This window comes from Cervus canadensis, chromosome 13 (genome assembly GCF_019320065.1).
Source record: "Cervus canadensis isolate Bull #8, Minnesota chromosome 13, ASM1932006v1, whole genome shotgun sequence".
In the NCBI taxonomy this organism is placed as follows: Eukaryota; Metazoa; Chordata; class Mammalia; order Artiodactyla; family Cervidae; genus Cervus; species Cervus canadensis.
The window spans coordinates 41635119-41647630 of NC_057398.1; the positions used below are offsets into that span (position 1 = coordinate 41635119).

Genomic DNA, 12512 nt, shown 5'->3' on the forward strand with positions numbered 1-12512 from the left:
AATCAATAAGTTTACATCACATTGATAGAAAGATGACAATCATATGATCATCTAAATAGATGCAGAAAAAGCATTTGACAAAATTCAGTCCTTTCTAGATACAAATACTCAACAAACTAGGAATAGAAGGAAATTACCATATTTAAGGCCATCTATGAAAAGCCCACTGCTAAAATTACACTCAACAGTGAAAAATGGAAGGTTTTATTCTAAAATCAGGAACAAGGCAAGGATGTTCATTCTTGCCACTTCTATTTAACACAGAACTGGAAGTACTAATCAGATCATTTAGGAATGAAAAATAAATGAAAGTCACCTAAATAGGAAATGAAGAAGTAAAATTATTTCTGTTTGCAGATGACATGTTTTTATATTAAAGCCCTGAAGCTTCCACAACAATCTATTAGAATAAATGATTCAATCAAGTTTCAAGATTCAAAACTGATGTACAAAAATCAGTTGTATTTCTATATCCTAACAATTAACTATCAAAAGAAAAAATTTAAAAAGCAATCCCAATAATAACATTAGTAAAAAAAGTTAGAAATAAACTTCATGGAGGTAAAAGTCACATGCAATGAAAACTAAGACACTCATAAATGAGAAGAAAGAAGTCAAAAAACAATGGAAAGACAACCCATGTTAATGGATTAGAAGATTTAATATTGTCAAATTTTCTATACCATTCAAATTTACTTAAAGATTCAATCAAATCTATCAATGTGAATGAGATTCCAATAGCATTGTATTTTACAAAGTAGAAAAGACAATCCTATATTTTATATGGAACCAAATGGGCCTCAAATAGCCAAAACAATCTTGAGAAAAAACAGTATACCCAGAGGCATCTTACATTCTGATACATACACCAATGGGACAGAAGAGACAGCCCAGAAATAACCCCACAGAGACATTCTTTATTAGAGTGAGGATGTCATCTCTTCTTAGTTTTCTGATAGCTTTTAAAATCATGAATTCTGTCAAATTCATTTTCTGCCTCTGCTGACGTGATCATATGATTATTTACCTTTATATTTTTAGTATGGTAAATTATTGGATTTTCTTATGTTAAATAACCTTGAATTTCTAAGTTAAACCCCATTTGGTCACAGTGTAGTGTAGTTTTTAATATATTGCTGATTTGACTTACTAGTATTTTGTTAAAGATTGTTACATGTACGGTCACTAAATATATTTGTCTGACTAGGAAACCATAATAATGCCGACCCTTTTAAATAGTTGGTAAGTATTCCTCCATTCTTTAATTTCTGCTTGAGTATGTAAGTTGACCTTATTTCTTAGAATTTATCAGTAAAGCTGTGCCTGGAGTGTTCTTTGTGTGAAACATTGCAATTAAGTTTTTTATTTCTTTAAAAAATGTAGAGCTTTATCAATTTCTATTTCTTGTTTCCATGTTAGTGCTGTGTATCTTTCAAATCTAATATCTGTTGTTGTCTCTCTGATTAGTTTGGTCAAGCTAGTGAAAACACAAATAAAAAAATGAAAAAGATATTTGAACAAAGACTTCAACCAAAATACAAACGGTAAATAAGCACATGAAAATATGCTTATACCATTAATTATCACAGAAATACAACTCCAGTCAAATGAGATATCCCTATATATCTGTTACAATGACTTGATTAAACAAATTAAAAACGTGATAATACCAAGTGCTGGTGAGGATGTTGATGGAGCTATCTGAAGTCATACATTGTTGATGGGAATGCAAAATAGCGCAATCACTTTGGAAAACAGCTTTGCAGTTTCATAGAGTTATTCATATATTTGCCATATAACTGAACAATTTTACTCTTGAGTGCTTTCAGGATAAAAGAAAACTTTAGTTGACACAAAAACCTGTGTGTAAGTATTTATAATGGCTTTATTCATTGTTCCCAAATACTAGAAACAACCCAAACATGGTGAATGAATGAACTGTGATACATTCATTCAGTGGAATATTACCTAACAGTAAAATAGAATAAATTAATGAAACACCATATGAATGGCCCCCAAATGCTAAGAGAAAGAAACCAGACTTGAAAGGCTATATCAACACACATTTAGGTGAGAGTCTGGAAAAAGGGAAATTATATGAACAGAAAGCAGATCAGTATTTAACAGAGCTTGGTGTTGGCGGGGAATAGGATGACTCTAAAGGAACACAAAGGAATTGAAGGGATGATGGAATTATTCTGTATTTTGAGTATGAGTCATGTGCTTGTCAAAACTCATAGAACTGCACACCAAGAATGTATCTTATTCTATGCAAATTATACCACAGTTTATAAAACACCATACATAATCTGCAATTTACTTTTTCATTCATTATAATGTTTCTAAATACTCATTCATGTTGTCTGTATAGTTCTAGTTCATTCTCTGGTTCAGAGAAATCTGATGCATAATATTGCATTGTGTGAATATTTCAAACATATTTACCCATTCTCCTGCAAAACTATTTTGGAGTTCTTTTTCAGTTTTTCTTTTTCTATTATGCACAACACTGCTATGATAGTTCTGGAACAAATCTCATTGTGCACATATGCTAGAATTTTCTGAGTTATATAACTATGGGTAGAAATGCACAAATTTAGAGAATATCTTTATTCAAACAAATATCTTTATTTGTTACAAAATAACAAAGACATTTTATTCTTAAGTGGTAGTCTCAATGAACACTCATACCTGAAATGTTTACTACATCATTTCCAGGATTTCACATTTTCACCAGCATTTGGTATTGTCAGACTTCTTAAATTTTGCACCCTTGTCAATGTAACTTTGTATCTTTTTATGGACTTAATTGGCATTTTCCTGGTGATTATTGAGATAAAGCATCTTTTCATGTTTTGTTTTACTTCCTATTCCTAATTCTTTTTCTCCTTTGTGAATTTTCTCATTGAGTTGTTTGTGTTTTCCTTTTTGATTTATAGCAGATCTTGAAATAGTCAGTTTAATCTTTTGTTAGTTTTTATGTGAGGCAAATAGATCACATCATTTTTTAACTTATCTTTTTCACTTTACTTATGGTGGTGTTGTTGATAATCAGAAGTTGTGAAATTTAAAGGAGTGAATTCATCAATATCTTATTTTTAGTGCTTTCAGTATCTTGTTTTAAAATGTATCCTTAACTGAATGTCATAAAGATAATTTATATTTTCTTCTGAATGTTTTTAAAATTTTCTCTTCTACACTTAAGAGTTTATTCAATGTGGAATTAGCTTTTGAATATGGCATGAGGTAGGGATCCAGTTTGGGTTTTCCTCGTGGCTCAATGGCAAAGAATCGACCTGCAATGCAGGAGATTCAGGAGATGTGGGTTTGATCCCTGGGTGAGGAAGATCCCCTGAAAGAGGGCATGGCTACCCACTCCAGTATTCTTGCCTGGAAAATCCCATGGACTAAGGAGCCTGGTGGGCTACAGTCCATGGGGTTGCAAAGAGTTGGACACAACTGAAGCAACTGAGCACGCATGCATGCAGAGATCCAAGTTAATCTGTTATATATGCATAAATAATTGTTTCAAAAACATTTTTTGAAAATGCATTTTTCCAAAAATACATTTTTCCCATAACATCTGAAAATTCACTTCCATCATATTTCAAGTTTACTTGTGTGCGTGGGTCTTGTTTTCTGTTTCACTCAGGTTCTCTCCCTATGTCAATTCTATACCTTGTAATTATTATTCTGATTTATCTTGATATCCAGTTGGGTACATTCCCCACTCTTTGGGATCATCTTCTTTATTTAGTTATGCATGTGATATCTGTTTACCTGAAACTAATAGACTGCCACATATTTCTTCAGCAAAGATGTGTTTATTTGGGCTCAGTAGACCATTGTAATTTGGGGTCTGAAATTGAGGTGAACCACTTGCAAGTGCCCATTAGGCAATGCTTTTATAGAGAGAAAAATTATGTTGGGAGGGCTACAGTAAACAAAGAGTCCATGACTTTTCACTGACGGTGACCTTGCCAGGAAAGAGGAGGAATCCTTCTTCTGTCGAGCTCTGCTATCAACAGGGGCCATAAGAGCTCCTCATTCTGCTTCCCAACTCTATCAAATTGAGATTTTCATTTATTAGTCTTTTATGAAAGTGAAAGTGAAAGCCGCTCAGTTGCATCCGACTCTATGCGACTTCATGGACTTTACAGTTCATGGAATTCTCCAGGTCAGAATACTGGAGTGGGTAAGCCTTTCCCTTCTCCAGGGGATCTTCCCAGCCCAGGGATCGAACCCAGGTCTCCCACATTGCAGGCTGACCCACAAGGCAAGCTCTTTTATAGATACAGATTAGTCTTTATAGATAGAACAATTTAGTTAAATTCAGGTTAATTTTCATCAAGAATACTTAATAGGTGCTTGCTTCGGCAGCACATATGCTAAAAATTGAAACAATACAGAGGAGATTAGCATGGCTCCTGTGCAAGGATGACACGCAATTTTGTGAAGCGTTCCATATTTTTAACCACTACAATATTGTAAATTAATTAGCCTCCAGTTAAAGTAAATTAAAAAAACTGCAAATTTGCATAAGAAAAAAAAGAATACTTAATAGGTGATCTTGTGTCCTTCCTATTGCATATACTATCAGGGACTATGACTGCTAATGATACCTCATTTACTTATTTGTTTAAAATGCTGATATCCCCATTGTAAAGTAGCATATTTTTTCCATTTAGAATTATCAGGTAATCTGTGGGGTGAAATTTCACCACATTTTAGATTATTTTATAATAAATCAATAAGGTGTATTATTTCTTGGCATTCACAAAATAGTAACTGTCTATCATGATATTGCTCCAGTACTAGCAGACATTTTTTGTTAAAAATAAAAAAGCTTTCCCTCATTAAAAAGAGGTAAATTATGGTTTATTTCCAAAAGACTTGGATTAAATGCTTAATTATTTCCTTTAATTACAAATTTTCAGAGTAAGGATTTGATGTAGTCATTACCTTCAATGAAAGTGAGGTTTTGTTTTTCTGTTTTTCTATGAGTCACTAAGTATCATTATGGACTCCTGGATTTTTATTATGTGTTAAATCAACCATGTAATTATTCCTTTTGAGGAAAATTGCCTCAAAATTGACTAGTGTCTTTTGGACACAATCCCATTAATATTTCTTACTTGCAAGAATAAGATGCCTAGGCTCAAGAATAAGATGCCTACTGTTCCCACTATAGACTGACAGTTTCTCTAGTTCAGCCCCAATTTCAGTTTATCTTCTTATTGATCTAGTTTTCAGTTCTTCCTGCCTGGCCTCAGGGCATTTCTTCTAGTTTTTTTAAAATTTATTTTTAATTGGATGATAATTGCTTTACAATGTCATATTGGTTTCTGCCATACAACAATGGGAATCAGTCATAAGTATACATACGTCCCTTTCCCTTGAGCATCCCTCTCTCCTCTAGATTTTTGTTGCGGTTATTGTTTCAAGATCAGATATGCATTTTTTTCAACTCCAGATATTTATTTGGTGTCAACTATGAGCCAGGTGCTGTCCTAAGGATTCAGAAGTAAGCAAAGCAAAATCTCTGATCTCAAGAAGCTTACATTGCAAGAATGTGCAGGAGATGCAGGTTGATCCCTGGGTTGGGAAGATCCCCTGGAGAAGAAAATGGCAACTGACACTTGTATTGTTGCCTGGCAAATCCCATGGACAGAGGAGCCTGGCAGGCTATAGTCCATGGGGTCACAAAAGAGTCATGCAGGACTTAGTGACTAAACAACAGCATACATTTTAATAGATACTGTGATATGGCAATATTAGATATTGTGGAGGTTTTAAGGTAATCTACCTATAAATGATGATTTGTAAAATTTATATCAGTTATGAGAATGAGTATTTTTAGAAAAAGAAAAAAAACACACAGAAAATAGGAAAGAACTGCAGTATTCCAAGTATGAAATTAGGCTAGTAGGTAGAACTGAAAATGGAAAAGAAAGCTGGATTGCAGAAGTATCTTGAAGGAAGAAATGATTAAGATTTTTAAATAGCTTAATAAGAGGTCATGATACAAAGAAAGCTGTCAAAGTTAGCTTTAACCTTCCCTGAAGACTGGAAGAATGGCTAAAACACTGATAGAAATAGTGTAGCCTGTGTGAATGGGTGGGCAATACCATCTCTTACTGGTATGGACTGTGTCCATACTTGTATATTCCATGTACTGCATTGCATTAATTTAGTGCATGTGAAAAAGACAGTAGGACAGTGGTGTAGACACAGCCCAAGATGACTGAAAATACAGAACTAGAGTAAGTGACAGGATTGCAGGTGAGGAGTAGAAATGCCTTCTTCATATCCCTCCTTTGATTCCACATGTAAGTTATATCATATGGTATTTGTCTTTCTGACTTCATTTACAATGATGACACTGGCACATTATATCAACTCTATTTCAATTAAAAAAAAAGAGACAAAACCAAAACAACAAAAAAACGTCCCCTTGCCCTATGGCCAGAATTGCCAAGAGCTCCCTGTCTCAGGGAAAATGAATCCAGAAATATCCAAAGTTCAGAATAGTTAGTTGAAGTTGTAATTTCAGGAGCTGTTTTCGTGTGTGTGGAGGGGAAGTGCATTCTAGATTTAGGATATCAAAGTGGAAGAGACAGATTTGCCCTTTGATCAAAGTTGATATTAATTGTATTCATTTTGTACAAGGGCTACACTATGGGCACAAATTCCAACTTATCAGCGCAATCAGTGCTCTTCCCTTTCCACCTTCCTTTTCCACAATGCCCCACGTACATGCCTTTCTTTACAGGTTCTTAGCCGAGGGCTGGACTATTCAAGAGCATTCTCTAATTAAATGGTTAATGGATTTCTTCTCCCTGTCTAGAAGCAAAGGACCAAAAATTCCAATTCGACTGCGCGGGATGACTCTTTCAATTCCCATCCTCAAGGGGGCGGTGAGCACGGAGGCACCTTTTAACTAAGCAGGCTGAAATCTACCGCAAATACTATCACGTTCAGCTCCAGGGTGCGTCAGATTAGTCCCAAGGGCCAGCCCCGCATACTGAGTTTGCGCATACTGGCTCCGCTGGAGCAGGCGCATGCGCCTTGAGGCGGAGCTCACCCGGGCGGCTGTGGGCGGGTCTGAGCAGCTCCAGTGTTTGGGGGCTCAGGAGTGGTGGGAGGAGCCGGTGGCCTCACCGAGGTAACCACAGCGCCGTAGCTGCCCCGCCTTGCAGGCCTCAGGACTGTCATCGCCTTTGGGTGTGGGGTACTTTGGCCGGCGTCCCCGGACATAGCCCGGCCGGCCTCTCTCAGACACCCCCATCCTCCCCACGCCGCCGTCGCCGCCGCCATGCAGGGGGAGGACGCCAGATACCTCAAAAGGTGACGACTCCCCAAGGGTCGGTCCCTCCCCTCCTTGCTCGAACCGTGAGGATATTCTTAAGAGGTTCTTGGGTTGGCCGTGAAGTGTCACTGGGCAAAGCCAGAGGCTTAGAATAGGGATGGGAGACAAAGGAGAAATCACGGAAAGGGAGGGATAAAGGTGAATTGAAAAGAGGAAGGGGCGCTTGTGGGGTGCGGTTTTCTCCAGCCTTCTTCCCTGACTCAGCGGGGCCCTGACAGCATTGAAGATGGTTTCCTCGATACCTCACATTGTTCATGGGAGAGGGGAGAAGGGCGGAGTAAACTGCGTCTTCCTCTTTCCCCCCATCCCATTCTCCGACTGTTTCCCCCTTTTAGATAAATCTTGTGGGTGCTGGCGCCTCTTCTGTGTTCTCCAATATGGGGTTCGCTGCCATGGGGTTTTGAAATAATGGAGGAAAGAAGTGGTGGCTTTTAATTCATGGAAGGCTGGATTGAGATGCTGATTTTCAGCCTATTTCTGCTTTCTTCATCCATTTCGTCCATTTCACTACCATGCATAGTGTAATTTTTGTAGGAGGTTCGTTAATTATCAAGAAATTTGTTCGGAGCATGACATGAAACTGGCATTTCTTTAGTTTAAAAATATTTGTAGTATCAATTACTCCTTAAAGAAAAATGTAATCTCCGATTATTTATTTGACTCAGGTCGAAGATAAGATCATCCCTCAAAAAAAAAACAAAAACAAAAACATACCTTTCATTGGGCCAAGAGTTAGTAGTGATCCAAGAGAAAAAAATATTTTAATAAGAACTCTGCATTTTTAGCTAAGGCTTTATCACTGATTGTGTAAATACCCTAGACAGTCACATGTATTTTTTTGGACTCAGTTTCCTTATGTAATAGTGGGGCAAATATTACTTAATGAGAGATATGAGAGCCAAATATAAAAATATTTTTAAAAGATAAAACATACATGTAAGATAGTGGCATCATTTCAATTCATAATATACTTTTACTAAATATATTTATCCTGGCTTGGAGGGCCCTAATCATCATAGAAAGATCTAACCTTTAATAGACTCTTAAAAGTGATTGAAACTATTGTAAAATCAATCAACCAACCAACCAACTGCATTCACCTTCTTTGCAGGCCTAAGGCATATATTGCCTGTCTGTCACATTATATGGAAATATATCTGAAATTGTTACATAACCAGGGCTTACCAGTAATCATAGCAGGTATACAGCCAGCATTTATTTCCTCACTGAATTTTGCTTACATCATTTGTTTAAAATATCTTGATTGAAAATTTTGTGAAAGAAGAAAATAAGAAATTCTCCTTCACCTTTTAAATTCCAGATTCTTCCAGAGCAAAGAGTCGCTATTACATCATTAGCTTATTTTCACGCAATTGTAGTTGTGCCAGAAGATAATTTTCTTAGAATTCTTGTACCCTGTGGTCCCTTAGTCATCCTATGACTTGTAATTGTCAACCCATTGCTTGCTTTTATATGATGGGGAGTCCAACAAATAAAATCAAATGAGCCACTCTGATATAATGTTTGCAGTAAAATAAGATCAGAATCTGGAAAGACTGAAATATACACTTCTCCATTTTGTCTAATTTTGACAATATAAATAAAGACTTTGCATTGCCTGCTTTCAGTTTAGAAGTGTGCATCAAACAAATAATCATATAGACTGGATGGCTTATAATATTTTACAGAACATTCCATTTTAATAATTGATTCTTTGATAGTAATTACCTGTATTCCTTTTGTAATAATTTTGTTTTTAACGAGAGGGCAGTATGTTTTCAATCTAATTGATTCACTCTAGTTTAAATTAGAGTGATTATTATAATTTCAGTGGTTGCAATAGCTATTTCAGATAGCTACAATAGTAACTATCACTGAGAAATTTCTGGTCTCTTTATATTTGCATTTATGTAATATATTAGAGAATAAAAAATTGGGCTTCATTTTTCTACTGCCAGTTAGTATTTTTATTTGATAATGCTTAATACATACTTACTAAATACTTAGTGCATGCCTAGCATTGTTCTGGTCACTGAGGAAATGATGAAATAGACACAGTTCATATCCTCAATCAGATATGCACACAAATAGATACTATAAATAGTTAAAATCTAGTGGGGATTAAACAATTTTTTTGACTCTTAAAACTCTGTAATGGCTTTCCATTGCTCTTATAGCACCTACCTTTTCAGTTCCGTCTCTCTCTGTTCCCCTCTTGCCCCCAACATTTTCAGAAATTAACTTCTTTTAGATCCTTGTATGTTTCAGTGTTAGATTCCAAGTTAGATTTCAGTTCAGTCGCTCAGTGTCCAACTCTTTGCAACCCCATGAATCGCAGCACGCCAGGCCTCCCTGTCCATCACCAACTCCCAGAGTTTACCCAAACTTATGTCCATTGAGTCGGTGATGCCATCCAGCCATCTCATCCTCTGTCGTCCCATTCTCCTCCTGCCCCCAATCCCTCCCAGCATCAGGGTCTTTTCCAATGAGTCAACTCTTTGCATGAGGTAGCCAAAGTATTGGAGTTTCAGCTTCAGCTTTCCATAATACCCAATAAATTGTCTTTTCCCACTCTTAACTACTTTGTTGTTATTGTTTGTCTCTCTCTTTGGTCTATAAGTTGCAAAAGGGTAAGAATTTTTGTATATATATTCATAAAGGACATTCATAAATTATATTAAAAATATGTTCTGTTTTGATGGCATCTTTGTCTTTCTTTGGTATCAGGATAGACTGGCCTCAGGATGAATTGGGAAGTGTTCCCTTTTTTTTCTAATTTTGGAGGAGTTTGAGAAGGATTGGTATTAATTTGGTAGAATTTACTGTTGAAATTTATCTTTGTTTGACTTCTCTTTGTTGGCAAATTTTTCATCACTGATTCAATCTCTTTACTTATTTGGGGGGAATTCAGAATTACTATTTCTTTTGAATCAATTTTGGTAGTTTGTGAGTTTCTAGTAGTTTGACCATTTCATCTAGGTTATCTTCTTCGTTGGTTTAGAGTTCTTAACCTCTATGAGGTCAGAGATAATAGTAGTAATGTCCCACTTTAATGTCCAGTTCTAGTAATTTGAGTCTTAGTTAAACTAAAGGTTTGTCAATTTTTTTGATCTTTTCCAAGAACCAACTTTTGACTTTTTAAATTTCCTCTGTTGTTTTTCTATTCTCTATTTCTTTTATCTCTGTCTTTATTATTTTCTTCCTTCTAATAGCTTGATGTTTCGTTTGCTCTTTTTCTAGTTCCTCAAAATATAAAATTAGGTCATTGCATTGAAGTCTTTTTAAAAAATTGAAACATAATTGACATATACCATTATATTAGTTTCATTATGTACAACATAATGATCTGATATTTATATATATTGTCAAATGATTACCATACTAAGTCTAGTTAACATCCATCACTACACAATAACAAGTTTTTTCTTGTGATAAGAACTTTTAAGATTTATTCTCATAGCAGTTTTCATGTTACAGTATAGTAGTATTAACCATAGACACCATGCTATACATTGCAACCCCAGGTCTTACCTGTTTTATAACTGTAAGTTCATACCTTTCTACCACCTTCAGCCACTCCCCACCCCCACCTTTGGCAACCACCAACTTATCTGTATTTATGAGTTCACTAGCAAGTTTTGTTTTACTTTTAGATTTCACATATTAGTTTGAAAATATGGTATTTGTCTTTCTGAATTATTTCACATAGTATATTGCTCTCAAGATCTGTTCATGTTGTCGCAAATGATAAAATTTTCTTTTTATTGCTGAGTGTCTGTATATGTGTGTGGGAGTGTACAGAGATGTGTGTTGTGTGTGTGTGTGCGCGTGCGCATGCTTGCACACTCAGGAGTGTCTGACTCTTTGTGACCCCATGAATTGTAAACTGCCAGGCTCCATGGGATTTTCCCAACAAGAATACTAGAGTGAGTTGCCATTTCCTTCTTCAGGGGATCTTGCCAATTCAGGAATCAAACCTGTCTCCTGCATTGGCAGGCACATTCTTCACTGTTGAGCCACCTAGGAAGCCCATATGCTTATATACATATATTTTATCTAGTCATCTACTGATAGATACTTAGGTTGCTTCCATGTCTTAGCTATTGTAAATATTGCTGCCATGAACATGGAGATACATAATTCTTTGAGTTAGTGCTTTCATTTCTTACAGGTAAATACCTGGAATAGAATTGCTGGATCATATGGAAGTTCTATTTTCAATTTTTTGAGAAATCTCCATACTGTTTTCCATAGTGGCTGAACCAATGTAAATTCCCACCAACTGTGTGCAGTTTCCTTTTCTTCACATCCTCTCTAGCACTTATTTCTTGGCTTTTTGATAGTAGCTATTCTAACAGATGTGAGATGATATATATTGTGATTTTGATTTTATATTACTGATGATTAGTGATGTTGAACACTGTTTTATGTAATTAACTATTGGTCATTTGTATATGTCCTTTGGAAAAATGTCTTTCATATACTCTGTCCATTTTTTCCTCAGATTGTTTTTTTGACAAACTGAGTTATTTTGGATATTAACCCCTTATCAGGTACATGATTTGCAAATATTTTCTTCCATTTGGTAGGTTGCCTTTTCATTTTGTTCATCATTTTCTTAGCTCCCTAGAAGCTTTTTGGTTTGACATAGTGCCAGCAGTTTATTTTTGCTTTTGTTGCCTCATCCAAAAAAAAAAAAATCACCAAGACCAAAGGCAAGGAGCTTCCTACCTGTATTTTCTCTGAGGAATTTTATGGTTTCAGGTCTTATATTCAAGACTTTAATCCATTTTGAGTTGATTTTTCTGCATAGTGTAAGATAGCAGAGCATGAGTGCTGAGTTGCTTCAGTTGTGGAGTCCAGCCTGTCAGGCTTCTCTGTCCATGGGATTCTCCAGGCAAGAATACTGGAGTGGGTTACCATGCCCTCCTCCAGGGGATCTTCCTGACCCAGGGATGGAATCCTCATCTCTTACGTCTCTTCCATTGGCAGTGAGTTGGCTTCCCAGTTAACTCCACTGGTAAAGAATCTGTCTGTGGTGCAGGAGGCCCTGGTTCAATTCCTGGGTCAGGAAGATCTCCTGGAGAAGTGATAGGCTACCCACTCCAATATTCTTGGGCTTCGGACATTAAAGAATGTGGCT

The 12512-nt window shown here is 36.1% G+C and overlaps 1 protein-coding gene and 1 non-coding gene across 2 annotated transcripts in view; both read left to right on the forward strand.

Annotated features, from left to right (window-relative positions):
- Positions 1-4364: 4364 nt before the first annotated feature.
- LOC122452613 lies at positions 4365-4472 on the forward strand. The gene has a single exon (XR_006272778.1). It is a non-coding gene; the product is annotated as a U6 spliceosomal RNA (small nuclear RNA).
- A 2616-nt stretch (positions 4473-7088) lies between these two features.
- Positions 7089-12512, forward strand: part of KIFAP3 (kinesin associated protein 3) — a 155873-nt gene continuing 150449 nt past the window's right edge. The window contains exon 1 of the mRNA XM_043484947.1: positions 7089-7347. Within this exon, the coding sequence (XP_043340882.1) occupies positions 7316-7347 (32 nt within the window). The 5' untranslated portion in view covers positions 7089-7315. The remainder of the gene's footprint in view (positions 7348-12512) is intronic.